Source organism: Jaculus jaculus, chromosome 7 (assembly GCF_020740685.1).
Source record: "Jaculus jaculus isolate mJacJac1 chromosome 7, mJacJac1.mat.Y.cur, whole genome shotgun sequence".
NCBI lineage: Eukaryota > Metazoa > Chordata > Mammalia > Rodentia > Dipodidae > Jaculus > Jaculus jaculus.
In genome coordinates, this window is record NC_059108.1 from 119866453 (window position 1) to 119881886 (window position 15434).

The following is a 15434-nucleotide window of genomic DNA, read 5'->3' on the forward strand; positions in this document are numbered from 1 at the left end:
CCACGTAAAGGTGGGCAGGACAGAGGGGACTGGAACGACTGAAGAATAATGAAAGCAGAGAAGAGATCTGGCAAAGGGAGGGGGAACTGGAAGGCTGTGAGGGCTGCACGTAAGGGCAAAATACAATGATATAGGTGTATGCAAATGTCACCGTGAAACCCATTCCTTTGTACATTGACTCAAACAAACAAAATGATTGTCTGTTCCTCGCTGAGAGGGTTGCCTCTAACGGGTCCGTTTAAGTGGCTGTGGCTGTAAGGGGAGTGGGGAGGAAGGAGGGAAACTGGTGCCCCGGTCGCAGTCCCAGAAGCCACGTGTCAGGAGCCCTCTTCTCCCCGAGTGGCTCTTGGAGACCCGTCTTGCTGGAATTCATGTCTCTTGGGCTTATACCTGCCTCTCCCGTGATTTCTTTTGCAGCAGTGGGTGACAAGCCGACAGATGCGGTTTGAAGGTGGATTTCAGGGCCGCTGCAACAAGCTGGTGGATGGCTGCTACTCCTTCTGGCAGGCGGGGCTGCTGCCCTTGCTGCACCGAGCGCTGCATGCGCAAGGTGAGCCCAGGTTGCTCTGAGCTGGGATGAGCAAGTGCTATTTAGAGAAGCTGAAAGGAGCTCTCTCCATGCTGTTTATTTATTTGAGAGTGACAGAGAGGAGGAGAGAGAGTAAGAGAGAGAGAGAGAGAATGGGCATGCCAGGGCTTCCAGCCACTGCAAACGAACTCCAGATGCGTGCGCCCCCTTGTGCATCTGGCTAATGTGGGACTTGGGGAATCAAACCTCGAACCGGGGTCCTTGGGCTTCACAGGCAAGTGCTTAACCGCTAAGCCATCTCTCCAGCCCCACGCTGGGTTTTGTGCAGCCTCCTGTCCTGGGGGACAGGCGTGCTGAGTAGGACCTAGTTCCTGTGGCTCCAGGGTCCCCTCCTGCTGTGTGAGCATGCCTGTGGCAGTGAGGACACGGCAGGGCCCCTGTCTCTGCTGGGCGGGAAGCTTCCATCTGACTCTGTGGCTCAAGCTTACTGAAAGAGTCGGAGCTGAAAGCCCACCCCAGGGTGAGAGGGCTCAGTGGCTCGAGTGCCATGCAGGCATGAGGGTCTGAGTTGGGATCCCCAGCACCTGTGCAGAGTGCCAGGCGAGGTGACTTGTGCCTCGGATCCCAGCGCTGGGGAGGCAGCGAAAGGAGAATCCCCAAGGTCTGCAGAATGACTGACTAGCTGAATCTGTGGGCTCCGGGTTCAGCAAAGGTTCTTGTCTCAAAGAATAAAGTGAAGAGCTACTGAGGAAGATACTCGGTGTCGTCCTCTGGCCTCCACACACACACACATATGCATCCCACCCACACATATGCCCACACCTTTATGAACATGCCTACACATGCACACATACATATGCAAAAAAAAAAATTGTCACAGCAGCGGTAGGAAAGTTGTGTAAAGGGAGAGAGAACCAGAACCTACAGAACCAAGACCCACCGTGTCTAGGTGACTGCATGCTATCACCATTAGAAATGGTTTATTTTAAACTCAGCTAGCAATCCGAAATGGGAGGCTCTTTTACTGGCACTACTGGACTGGAGAAACCCACATTCCTGGGGGGGGGTAGGGCTGACAGTGCAGATGCAAGACCAAAGCGGACGGCGAGCAAAAGCCCCGGGACCGCCCCTCCCCCCCCCCACACGGGTGGCCTCCCGCCCCCCCTCCCCCCCCCTCCTTGCTCATTGCTGTGAGAGCAGATGACTGGGAACGCAGGTGGGAGGGGCCGTCGTGCCCCTTGCTGGGTTCCAGTCTGTTCCTGCAGAGAGATCCTTTGGCCCAAAGGGAGACTTTTCTTCAGATTCTGTTGGGTGATTAATTGCTCAAGTGTAAAAGATGAAATTCTTTTCTTCTGCCTTTCCCAAACTGGTTTTGTTTATTTGTTTGTTTTTTGTTTTTGGTTTTTCAAGGTAGGGTCTCACTCTAGCTGAGGCTGACCTGGAATTCACTATGGAGTCTCAGGGTGGCCTCGAACTCACAGTGATCCTCCTACCTCTGCCTACCGAGTGCTGGGATTAAAGGCGTGCACCACCACGCCCGGCTCTTTCCCACATTTTTATTTCCCCTCTTCTTTGACTCCTTTCTAAGCTCTATGTTTTTAAATATTTTATTTATTTGAGAGAGAGAAAGAAGGGGAGAGAGAGAGCAAGATAGACAATTAGTGTGCCAGGGCTTCCAGCCCTGCAAATAAACTGCAGATGCATGTGCCACCTTGTGCATCTGGCTTATGTGGGTCCTGGGGAATTGAACTTGGGTCCTTTGGCTTTGCAGGCAAATGCTCTAACTACTATGCCATCTCTCAGCCCCTAAGCTCTATTCTTTAATTTCTTTTTTTTTTCCTTTGAGGTCAGGTCTCACTCTAGCCCAGGCTGACCTGGAATTCACTATGTAGTCTCAGGGTGGCCTAGAACTCGTGTGATTCTCCTACCTCTGCCTCCCGAGTGCTGGGATTAAAGACGTGTGCTACCATGCCCTGGATCATTGCTTAATCTCACTGGAGTTGTTGAGTTGTGGCCACTTTTGAGACGGAGTGAACTAGACAGGGTCGCTTTCCTCTCTTGCCAGCCAGGAACCATTGGGTTGCCACTTCAGGCTACTAAGGTACATAATTGCTGTGGAGCCTGCACAGTCTCTGGCTTGACCACTAATGGGGCTGTCAGGAATTTCCTCGAGGCGGCTTTTCCAAAAGAAAAATAACCCAGGGTTTGGGTGTTCTCCTGATTTGGAGCTGGTGATGTCAGATACCGGGTAGAGCTGTCAGTCCTGCAAACCTGCCCTTGACAGGGATGTAATGTCTGGAGGGAGTTATGACAGGGACTAGAGACTCAGGGGAGGTGGTGCTGGGTAACACAGTATGTGTTGGGTATTGCATTCAAGTTCTGCAGGACACTCTAAGCAGAAAAGGCTGCCTGGGATTCTTGTGTTTTATCACCTGGAGGGAGGCCCATTTGGAACCTGAGCCCTCCCTCTCACACTCTTCAGAAATAGTGAGTTTCTTGGATTTGACACAAGCTGGAGTCTGGGAATATATATATAATATTTTTTTTTTTTTTTTTTTTTTGGTGTAGGGTCTCACTCTGGCCCAGGCTGACCTGGAATTCACTATGTAGTCTCAGGGTGGCCTTGAACTCATGGTGATCCTCCTACCTCTGCCTCCCGAGTGCTGGGATTAAAGGTGTGCACCACCACGCCCGGCCTATACATATATATTTAAAATTTTTTTTTATAAACAATTTTCATGATTGTAAACAATATTCATCCCCCACTTTCCTCTTTGAAACTCCACTCTCCATCATATCCCTCCCCCTCTCAATCAGTCTCTCTTTTATTTTGATGTCATCATCTTTTCCTCCTATTATGATGGCCTTGTGTAGGTAGTGTCAGGCACTGTGGAGTCATGGACATCCAGGCTGTTTTGTGTCTGGAGGAGCACATTGTAAGGAGTCCTATCCTTCCTTTGGCTCTTAAATTCTTAAATTCCACCTCTTCCACATTAGACCCTAAGCCTTGGAAGGTGTGGTAGAGATATCGCAGGGCTGAGCACTCCTGTCACTTCTTCCCAGCACTATGATGCCTTTTGAGTCATCCCAAGGTCACTGCCATCTGAAAAGAGAAGGTTCTCTACCAAAAGTGAGAGTAGCATTAATATATGGGTTTGTACATTAAGAGACGTGCTTACTGGGCAGTTGATAAGCCAGACAGCAGCAGACGTTACACCCCTAGGGTTTATGAGTACCCCTATTGTAGGTTGTTAGTATCAGGGATGGATTCCCTCCCATGGAACAGGCCTCCAGTCCAATTAGAGGGCAGTTTGTTTCCACCATGACAGAAGTGCCACTATTGCACCTGCTGGCTCATTTGGCCTGGCTGGCCAAATATAAGGCTTGCATTGTTCACTGTGGAGTATCTCCACTGGTGATTTTTCTCTCTCCCATTGAACTGCATGCAGTGTGGCTTTTTCCAGCTTTCTCTCAGCTGGACTACATAGAGGAGGTTTTCAGCTCAGCTCCAGCAGGATTTCTCAGTGACCTTGCAGCCCAAGTATGTGGAGTCAAGAAGGGATCTATTTTGAATTATCTTGGAGAAAAGGAGATACACTGTAGAAACATAGTCATCTTATACTGTGGCCATACGTAGACTTCAGAGCAGTGCAGTCTCATTTTACTATTTAAAAAGGAAAAAAAGCCTGGGGATCTAGCTTTGTTGGTGGAGTGTTTGCTTAGCCTGCAGGAGGCCTGGGGTTTGATGTCCATCACCACACATGTGTGTATGCATGCACACACGTGAAATTGTAGTTGATGATTATTTTCTTTCTACTTTCTATGATATGCATTTCTTACAAAAGAAAATTTATTTTATGAAAGAAATGAAATTATATAAACAAAACAAGTAGTAAGATGGCTCAGTGGTTAAAGTTGCTTGCTTACACAGCCTAGCAGTCTGGGGTTAATTCCCTAGCATCCACATAAAACCAGACACATACAGTGGCACAAGCATCTGGTGTTCATTTGTAGCATTGAGACCCTGGAACATATACACACACATATACATATACATATATACAAATAAATATAAGTATTTTAAAATTGGATACAAGTAATGAAGGGGCTGATTTGAAAATTGTCAAATCACTAAGAAATGCATGAGCAATGCACTTGAAAACAGCTAAAGGACTTGAACAGGCAGGCCCCAGCAAGGAGTCATAGTTACTACCTCTTTTTCTGTATCTGCCCCATTAGTGTGGCTGAGACTGCCCAGGCACTCACTGTATATACAATGAGTGTTGCATGTATGTTTTCTGTCTTGATCCCCCAAACAGTCCTATGCAATTGATACTTTTTTGTTTTGTTTTTCCAGGTAGGGTCTCACTTTCTAGCCCAGGCTGACCTGGAATTCACTCTGTAGTCTTAGGGTGGCCTCGAACTCACAGCGATCCTCCTACCTCTGCCTCCCAAGTGCCGGGATTAAATGTGTGCACCACCATGCCCAGCTCTTTTTCTGTTTTGAGCTAGTGATGAGATCATGGTGCAGGTGGCAGTTCTGTATCATTCAACAAGTCTTATAACTTTATGTGCTTTGTTTCCATATTGGCAAAATGGGATATCAAAAATACCAGTTTTGCAGCCTGGTGGCGCATGCCTTTAATCCCGGCACTCAAGAGGCAGAGGTAGGAGCATCGCTGTGAGTTCAAGGCCACCCTGAGACTACAGAGTGAATTCCAGGTCAGCCTGAGCTAGAGTGAGACTTTACCTCGAAAAGAAAAAAAGAAAAAAAAAAGCTGATCTCCTTGCACGGGTATCACCCTGTAATCACATCACCCTCCATCCTACCATGATTATTGTGCTGATGTTCAAATTCAGGATCTCTGGATGCTCCTTTGAGTTTATGAGCTTTGAGCGTTTAAGCCCCAGTAATGTAGGAAGGGCCTGAAACATCCTGCAGTTAGTCATAGGCTGTCTTTTACCTTATAGTAATAACACAGAATAAAATTGGCCAGTGACTTAAAACACATCTTTTATGTGTATTTTGTGAAAGCCATTTTCTGTACACATCCTTGCAGTGGTGAATTCTTCCTTCTCCCCATTGGTCACTGTCTGCTCCACTGAATTCTCTCACATACTTGAGAATGAAGAAGCCTAGTGCTTGGCAATGTAGCTCAGGGCTAGAGTGCCTAGCAGAGTTCCCAGCATTGAAAATGAAAAGAAGGGCTGGAGAGATGGCTTAATGGCCTGCTAAACTTAAGGACCCAGGTTCTATTCTCCAGGTCCCTCATAAGTCAAATGCACAAGGTGGAGCATGCATCTGGAGTTCGTTTGCAGTGGCTAGAGACCCTAGCATACCCATTCTCTCTCTCTTTCTCTCTCTCTGTCTAGAACAAAAATAAATAAATTTGAGCCAGGCATGGTGGCACATGTTTTTAATCCCAACACTTGGGAGGCAGAGGTATGAGGACTGCCTAAATCTGAGACCAACCTGAGATGATTACATAGTGAATTCCAGGTCAACCGGGCTAGAGTGAAACCTGACCTCAAAGAAAGAAAGAAAGAAAGCCCCATGATTCCTTTAGCATCATTCCTGGAATATCCAAGTGTGTGTGCATGCATGCATTGAGTATACACGTATGTATGTGCAGATGCATGTGCCCTGTGTGCTTGCATGCAGAGGCCAGAGAAGAATATCAGGTGTCCTCTGTCACCCTTCCACTTTGTTTCCTTGAGACAGAGTCTCTTTTTATTATCATTTTGGTTTTTTTAAACATTTTTTATATTTATTTAACAGAGAAAGAGGGGGAGAGAGAGAGAATGTGTGCGTCAGGGCCTCTAGCCATTGAAAACGAACTCTAGACATGTGTGCCCCCTTGTGCATATGGCTAACGTGGGTCCTGGGGAACCGAACCTGGGTCCTTTGGCTTTGCAGGCAAGCACCTTAACTGCTAAGCCATCCTTCCAGCCCTATTTTGTTTTTTATTTTTATTTATTTATTTATTTATTTGAGAGCGACAGACACAGAGAGAAAGACAGATAGAGGGAGAGAGAGAGAATGGGCGCGCCAGGGCCTCCAGCCTCTGCAAACGAACTCCAGACGCGTGCGCCCCCTTGTGCGTCTGGCTAACGTGGGACCTGGGGAACCGAGCCTCGAACCGGGGTCCTTAGGCTTCACAGGCAAGCGCTTAACTGCTAAGCCATCTCTCCAGCCCTTGTTTTTGTTTTTTTGAGGTAGGGTTTCACTGTAGCCCAGGATGACCTGGAATTCACTCTGTATTCTCAGGTTGCTCTCGAACTCATGCCAATCCTCCTACCTCTGCCTCCCGAGTGCTGGGATTAAAGGTGTGTGCCATGCCTGCGAGACTGAGTCTCTTGCTGAAAGTGGATCTGCCATTTCTTTTTTTCTTCTTTCTTTCTTTCTTTCTTTCCTTTTTTTTTTTTTTTTTTTTTTTTTTTTTTTTTTGTCAGACTGGCTGATCGGCAAGCTCCAGTGGTTCAGCATTGGAGTTATAGGCATGTGTGGCCACATTTTTATGTAGGTGCTGGGGAATCAAACTCAGGTCCTCATGCTTTATGTAGCAAGTGCTTTTACCCTCTGAGCCTTCTCCTCAATCCCACTCAGAATGCCTGATTTTTGTTTGGGCTCTATATTTTATGATGCAGGAGGGCAGTTTCTTATGATACCTCTTATGAAAACGTTCTGAGCCAAGAGAAGAGTGGGGACTTCCCTTTGGAGATAGAGTTAGTTCAGGCCTTGAAGTCAGAATAAACAGTGTGTTACCACGTGCTGAGACTTGTCTTGGAGTCTGGCTGGCAAGCTACGGACAGGTGCTAGAGGAAATGTCCTTAGGAACCTAGAGTAGAGAGGCAGACAGTGACAGGGTCATTGCTGCCGGGGCTGTGGTGTAGGGTCGTCATCCAAGTTAATAGGTAGGTTAATAGGTACATTTGGAGGCAAATGAAATTGTACTTGGAATGGCTCCTAAAACTTGAAGAAGAGACATGTGGTGAAGAGAGCAAGTGTACCAGGAGTGAGTAGAAGAGGGAAACCATTTTGACTGTAACCACTGAATAATAGAATACTGTATGTGATGGTGCATGCCTTTAATCCCAGCACTTGGGAGGCTGAAGTAAGAGGGTCACTTGAGTTCAAAGCCTGCCTTGGCTGCAGACTGAGTTCCAGATCAGCCTGGGCTAGCGTGAGACCCAGTCTCACCCTCTCTTCCTCTTCTCCTGCGAACAAAAAAAGCACAAGTAACCACTGGTGCCTGGCTGGGCCCCTTTGCAGGCCTTACTGACCCTCTGCTCTTCACCAGGTGACCCAGCCCTCAGCATGAGCCACTGGATGTTCCATCAGCAGGCGCTGCAGGAGTATATCCTGATGTGCTGCCAGTGCCCGGCCGGGGGCCTGCTCGACAAGCCTGGCAAGTGAGTGCGCACCCGAGGCCAGCTCAGCCCTGCCTGTCAAACCAGGGCGTCCCTCTGCATTGGCTGCCTGGTGCTAGTGTTACATAGGAAATCCTACAGTTGGGGACAGCCACTCCTAATGCCTCTGGCTGCCCACTTTGTCCCCTGGATCACATGCGCCTCCCTCCTTCCCCAGATAGGTGAGCTGATGCTGGGTTGGTGAGACTGACTTACCAGGATATGGAGCTGTGGCTCAGTGGTCTAGCGCTTGCTTGGCACGCATGAGGCTCAGGAGCACTACAACATAACAGCACAAAACAGAGAAGGGTTCGAAGCCCGAGAGTGCTGCAGCAGTGATTACAGAGTAGACCAAATGGCTAAATCTAGATCTGGAGTGCTCTGTCATACAGTAAAGGAGAAAGCTAACTTAAGTATGAGCTATTCCACGTTATACTGAAGCTGCTCGCTCTCTCTCCTGCTAGTGGAAAGCCCTGCCCTGCGATCGCTAGACATTTTGCTATTTTTCTAGAGAAGTACATCAATTTAGCACAACCCCTGGAGTGCCCTTTCCAGAAACAGATGGAAAAGACTAAATTCCAGTTCCCATGGCTGGGGGTGTAGCTCAGTCAGCAATGGTAGGGTGCCGGCCTACTACATGAGAGGCCTTGGATCCAAACCCTATCACTGCAAATGGGGGCGGGGGAGAAAGGATAAAATCAATCCACTGTCACTGTTAGGCAGGACTGGAGGATGGAGCTTTTCAACCCAGTACTGGGAAAAACCCATGCTTCCCCTAGCCACGTGGAAGACACGGCAGTCAGGAGATTACGTCACAAGCCTCTGGATTTGTGTGGTCATACTGTCGGGGGGAGGAACACCCTCTCAGAGCGGTCTGTCCTCGCAGGTCACGTGACTTCTACCACACCTGCTACTGCCTGAGTGGTTTATCCATCGCTCAGCATTTCGGCAGCGGAGCCATGTTGCACGATGTGGTCCTGGGAGTGCCTGAAAATGCTCTGGTAAGGCGGGTGAGGGTCCAGCACCCCTTTTCCACAGGGTCCCCGAGGAAAGGAGAAGGGAGCAGAGCAGCCACTGCGTCCTGCAGAAGTAGTTCTGCTGCTGCCTTTGTTGACAGGCTGGGTAGTGGGATAATGCAAACTTATTTACACATGCTCTGACACTTAGTGCATGAGAGAGCTATGCTCCTTCTTGATTATCAATATAGATATCCATTCACTGTGGTAATTGGAATTCATGTGAGTAGAAATAAGACACTAAAACTAATCACATAATGATGTTATGTTATTATGTTATTATAATGTTGTTAGTGTTTTGCTGTGTATCAGTTTTTGGTTATCCCTATCCTACACATCACATCAAAAAGCTTTTTTTTTTTTTGAGGTAGGGTTTCACTGTAGCCCAGGCTGACCTGGAATTCACTATGTAGTCTCAGGGTGGCGTGGAACTCTTGGTGATCCTCTTACCTCTGCCTCGCAACTACTGGGATTAAAGGCATGCACCACCACGCCCAGCAATATAAGCAAAAATTTGAAAGTCAGAAATACTACTGTGTAGCTTTTCTCTCTCTGTATGCTAACAGGTTAAGTATTCTTAGTCTGGAAACTTGAATTCCACACTGCTCCAAAATCCGAAGCTGCTTGAATGTTGTGTCAGCACCCAAGGAACTTTGCAGCTGCATGCGGCTGTGCACGCATGGGGTCCCAGCACTCTGGAGATGGGGCTGACCTGGCCTGTATCATAGTGAGGTCCTGGGGGGAAAGCGGCTTTGGTGCTGGCAGTGTAGCTCAGTGGTAGACCACATTCTTAGCATTGTGAGGGCCTGGCTTTGATCCTCAGAAATACAACAACAAAAAAAAAGTTTTGGATTTTGGGCTTTTTGAAAAGATTTTTATTTTTATTTATTTATTTATTTGAGGTGGGGGGGTGGAAAATGGGTACCACTTTGCAAACAAAGTCCAGATGCATGTGCATCTGGCATACATAGGTTCTGGGGAGTTAAACCTCGGTCTTAGGCTTCGCGGACAAGTGCCCTTGCCAGTAAGCCATCTCTCCAGCCCTGGATTTCGTGGGCTTTTTTTGGGAGGTAGGGTCTCACTCTATCCCAGGCTGACCTGGAATTCACTCGGTAGTCTCAGGGTGGCTTCTAACTCACAGTGATCCTCCTACCTCTGCCTCCTGGGTGCTAGGATTAAAGGCATGAGACACCATGCCCGGCTTGATTTTGGGGTTTTCCATTAGAGATGCTTAAGTGGTAGAGTCTAGGTGAACTTTCAAAAATGGTGGCAAACTCCTAATTTTGCAACACTTTCCTGGTCCCCCTATATTTCAGGTAAAGGATATCAACCTATAGAAGCATTTTCCCATTCATTAAACATTTGAAAGGTTTTCAGTGGCTGCATTAAATTTCCTTCTAATCATGTGCTATGAGTTGTTTTTTTTAGCAAATACTGTTTTTAATATTTTATTTAAAATATTTTATTTATTTATTTATTTGCAAGCAGAGAGATAGAGAGGGAAAGTATGGACACAGCAGGGACTCTAGCCTTGCAGGTACATGCACCACTTTGTACATCTGGCTTTATGTGAGTACTGGGGAATTGAACCTGAGTCATTAGGTCTTAACCACTAAGCCATCTCTCCAGCCCTTAATATTTCATTTTTATTTATTAGAGACAGGGAGAGAGAATGGGTGTGCCAGGGCCTCTAGTCACTGCAAACAAACTCCAGACACATCATGTCCCACCAACCTGGCTTACATGGGTACTGGGGAATTGAACCTGGGTCTTTAGGCTTTGCAGGCAAGCACATTAACCACTAAGCCATCTCTCCAGCCAGCCCTGCACAGGCTGCATGTTTTTTTTTATTTATTTCATGTTATTTTTTTTTTCAAGGTAGGGTTTCAAGGCTGCATGTTTTTGAACATTTGGGTTGTGTATAAATCTGTGTACCCTGATGATTCCTTATGCTAAGTTATAAGTGCGTTTCAGCAAAGGATGTATGTGATTACAAGGACACCAAGCTGATTGGTTGACATCTCTTCTGCCTACAGCAGCCCACTCACCCTGTGTACAACATTGGACCAGACAAGGTGATCCAAGCCACCACACACTTTCTGCAGAAGCCAGTCCCAGGCTTTGAGGAGTGTGACGATGAGGCGACATCAGATCCTGCCACCGACTAGAGGACCCCACAGCCCTGAGCTTACCCACCTTCCCCATCAGACAAGGTTTCAACGTTTCGGTACATAGCGCACCCTGTGCTCCTGGAGCCTTAGCCACCACGGAGCTGTGGTTTTACGTGTCCTTTCTTGTCAAAGCGATCGGCTCCAGATTTGCAATAGACAGTGGCGTGGTTTTTAAAATTCTTTTCATACTTTTAAAACCAAAACTGTGAGCCTGTGCAGTGAGGTTGGGGAGCTATGCACACTGGGAGGAGGCACTCTCTCCCACCAGCCCGCAGCTCGGGAAGCCACGCTGAACTGGAGGGTCTGTGACTGTCACAGCGTCCTTTGCCACTGCTGAGCCTCTCGCCCGCACAGGACTGTCTGGGCACCCTTGTGCGGGTGAAAAATCAGTTGGCTCCATGCCAGGGTGGGACTTTGGGTTACTCCAAAATGAGTTTCCTGGAAGGGTGTGCCAGGGCTGCAGTTAATGGGCTTGACTTTCTCCTCTGCCCTGGTCATTTACAAAGGACAGGAGCTGGCCACGGAGGAGAAAGGTGAGGAGTCCCTCCCCACAGCACGGGACAACTGAGCCACACATCTCTCCAAGGCCACATTTGGTGCAGGCAAGGCTTGTTTTGTCCTAGGTGTGGTGACTTAGACCCTGCTAACCAATTATGAGTGAGAGACGGACCTCTAGATCAATTCTGTGCCAGAGGAAGCAGCTCCCAGTCCCGAAACCCTGCCCCGCCCCATCATGTACCATGAAAAGCCCTCAGGCGTCCTGAGGGCAGCGCCTGCAGCCCGGGGCTCTTCTGTGTGTTGCCCTTTTTCTTCCAGCAGACTCCTGACCCACCCTCCAAGGCGGTGTTGACTTTTCTCATCCAGAGTATTAACACTACTAAGTCTTTCACCTAATTAATGACTCAGGATTTATTCCTGTCCTGCCCACTCGAGGCTCACTGAAAGAAAACCAAGTGTTAGACATGCTGGCTACTGCAGACAGTGGTCTCGTAAACTTGGGGCAGTGGGATGTGCGTTGCCAGTGTGTGGGACCCTGGCAGTGTCTCTGCTCCTCCTGCACGGGGTCATTTGATGTCAGTGGGGTGCTGAGTTTAGTCATCCGTTCACTGCAAACTCATGTCACCCGGCCTTCATGTGAGAGGTGGACAGGAGCTAGGAGGTGCAGCATGAGGCTCTACTCAAAACTCACTAGCCATTTGCTGCCTCTAATTCCCTGTTGCTTTGGCGTACTGGGCTGTGTATTACCTCCTTGAAATAATAAAAGAGTAACATTTTCTATGCTGTCTCTTCCTTGTGACCTGTACCAAGAACATTCCTTCAGCATGGGCAGTCACTAGTCTCCTGTGTGTGAGATTCCAGGCCATGTATACAGGTGACTATAAAGAGGGTGGACTTGCTGTTCTACCTCATGCCCCTCTGCGAAGCTGTGGGCCCTACAAAGGTAAGCTCTGGAGCAGCTCGGCTGACTTTGGTCCAAGCATTCCACACACTGCATTTCAATTCTGTATCAGTCTCCAAACTGACTGTGAGTGGGGACCTTTACGGAGTCCCAGCATCGGTGTTCCACATGACTAGTGGGGTAGACATCCTAGTCAGCGGCAGGCTTGACTCAGGGACAGTTGAAATCCTGTGGTCTCTGGGAGGCCCTTTCCTAAGGAAGGCCAAGTCAGCATGTGTGACCTACCTCTCGGGAAAGGAGAGGGAGTCCTCTGATGAAACCCTGTCCTCACAGCCCAAATCCGTGTCCTGAGTTTAAGGAACTCCTGTCCCCTGGCAACAGAGGTTTGGGCTGCAAAACAGCATAGCAAAATGTGTCCTGCCCATGATTATGACAAAGGGCAGGAGGCTGTGAGCAAAGAGCCTCGGGGTATTGTGGGAGTGACTGCAGTGAGTAGTGACAGGCTAAGAGGACTGCCTCAGTTGGAGCCTGTAGCCCAGAAGGGTAGGTGGCGCTGGGCTCCAGAGGGAAGAGAGAGCTGTGTGTGGATTTGCACAGAAGTTTATGTAAGACTCCTTTTCTGAAGGACTAATAGACTCTTCAAGGTGAGTTGCAGCTAAATGTCACACTTATCATGTGGATCCTTGAGGTAAAGACATGAACATAGGAGGCCTCCTGGGTCAGCCAGGGTGAGCACACCTGAGTTCGCAATGCTGGTGAGCAGCATTCCTAACCCGTCTTCTACCGGGCCGGAAGCCGCAGATTAGATTCTAGCCAGCGGCTCTGGAAAGGGAGCACAGCACAAAATCAAGGTGAAGGACGGACTGGCACCCGCCCTTGTTGCTCTGCTCACCGCTGTCTTGAGAGCCCTTCACCCAGTCTCGGGGTCAGGCTGGGGCCTCCCATATTTGCTTCATCAAGGAGTCTTCTCCACTGTAAGATGGACGTTTAACTCCATGCCTGCCGTAGTTCATCCCAGAACCCAAGAATCACAGGAAGAGGACAGATTTAGATCCAGTTTCCAAAAGCCGAGCAGTAACAGTGCTACCGCCAGCCCCATCGCCAGCCTGGTGGCAGAGTGCCTAAAGCTCCTTCAGAAAGGAGGGCAGATGTCAAGGCCAAGGCCCTCACCCAGAATCAGGCTCTTCAGCTGTGGCCTTCGCTGCCTTACCCTTGGTCCTAGCTGTCCCACAGGCTTTTGGGGTTTGTGAATGTGGCTCTGCAGAGCAGATGATTATTATTATTAAAGATTTTTTAAATTTTTATTTCAGAGCGACAGAGAGAGAAAGAGGCAGATAGAGAGAGAGAAAATGGGCGTGCTAGGGCTTCCAGCCACTGCGAACGAACTCCAGATACATGCGCCTCCTTGTGCATCTGGCTAACGTGGGTCCTGGGGAATTGAGCCTTGAACCGGGGCCAGGGTCTTTAGGCTTCACAGGCAAGGGCTTAACCACTAAGCCATTTCTCCAGCCTAGATTATTGTTTTTGTAAAAGGTACATTTTATTTTAATTAATTTATTTGAGAGGGAAAGAGACAGAGAGAGAGAATGGGTGCACCAGGGCTACCAGCCACTGCAAACAAACTCCAGATGCATGCACCCCCTTGTACATCTGGCTTACGTGGAGCCTAGGGAATTAAACCAAGGTCTTTTGGCTTTGCAGGCAATCACCTTAACTAAGCCATCCCTCTAGCCTACAGAGCAGACTCTTGTGGATTCCATGAAGCACAGAGCAGCAGTGACTTTCTGTGGCAGAACTTTACAAGCAAAATGCTCCATAATGCCTGCCTGGGTGAGCACCTTGGTCACAGAGATCCAGGGACCCAGAGGAAGGAAGATATGGTGACCCTTAGATGTGAATTTTCCTTAACAGCATTGAGAGGACAGAAGAGGGAGCATCTCAAATTCCACAGTAGCCTGGGTTATACAGTGATGCTAGGTCAAAAAATAGTTCACCTGTACTTGCCAGTGCACGCAACTCTATCCTGGTTTATCCCCAAGGCCACAAAGGTCCTGAAAAACACAAAGTAACCTGTCTTCCCAACAATAACTGACGACAGCCTACCAGACCTACCGTCTCTATTTGATCCTTGACTCAACCTCAGCAGATGGGTGAGGCATGTGTATGACCTGTGTTTATAACTGCGAACCAGTTGAGCTGAGTGAATCACCCGAGTGAGGTCTCCCAGCTGTCAGGCCAAGTGGAATCCCCCTGACCCCAGATCTGCTGTGCAGAGTCCATGCTTTCGCCACCCCAGGCCTCCAGGTGATGGGGTACGGGGGTCCTAATATGCTTGGTTCCTTCCAGGGCTGGATGACTGGAATACTCCCATCTTTTTCTAGTACAGGATGCGGACCACCAAGCGGCCCATCTCTCCTTTCTCATGATCCCCATACTGTCTAGCCTATGGCTATTATATACATGTGGTATTTTCTTGCCAAGTGCATGCCACCCTGCTGTGATTGTGTGTGACTCACAGGAGGCTATGGTGAGTCAGTCTTTGCGGGAGCTGATCACAGCCCTGGTGGTAGCCAGCCTTTGCCAACCAGCCCTGGCATGTCTAACTTGTTCCTGGACATCCTCTTCCTCCCTGAAAGACAGCTCTGCCTTAGCTCTTCACCAGCTGTGCAGGAGCTGGACCAGCCAGAGATAGTTCCCTCCCTCCTGCCCCTCTGGCACACATGATCAAGGCAGGGCAGACACACAGCGCTGTCACCAGCCCGGCTCCATGGAAGTTTCCCTTGCCCTCATCTCCCGCGAAGAAACATAGTTCTTACATGCGTGTTTAGCTAGGCATGGTGGTACATGTCTGTCATGCCAGCACTCAGGAGACAGAAGCAGGAGGGATCATGAGTTCCCAGGCAGTTTGT

General features: G+C 48.6%; 1 protein-coding gene across 1 annotated transcript in view; it reads left to right on the forward strand.

The window, feature by feature from the left end:
- Fntb (farnesyltransferase, CAAX box, beta) overlaps positions 1 to 12402 on the forward strand; it is an 86270-nt gene extending 73868 nt beyond the window's left edge. Inside the window, exons 9-12 of the mRNA XM_004649264.2 lie at positions 418 to 550; positions 7831 to 7942; positions 8826 to 8940; positions 10992 to 12402. Of these exons, the coding sequence (XP_004649321.1) occupies positions 418 to 550; positions 7831 to 7942; positions 8826 to 8940; positions 10992 to 11123 (492 nt within the window). The 3' untranslated portion in view covers positions 11124 to 12402. The remainder of the gene's footprint in view (positions 1 to 417; positions 551 to 7830; positions 7943 to 8825; positions 8941 to 10991) is intronic.
- The last annotated feature ends 3032 nt before the right edge of the window (positions 12403 to 15434 follow it).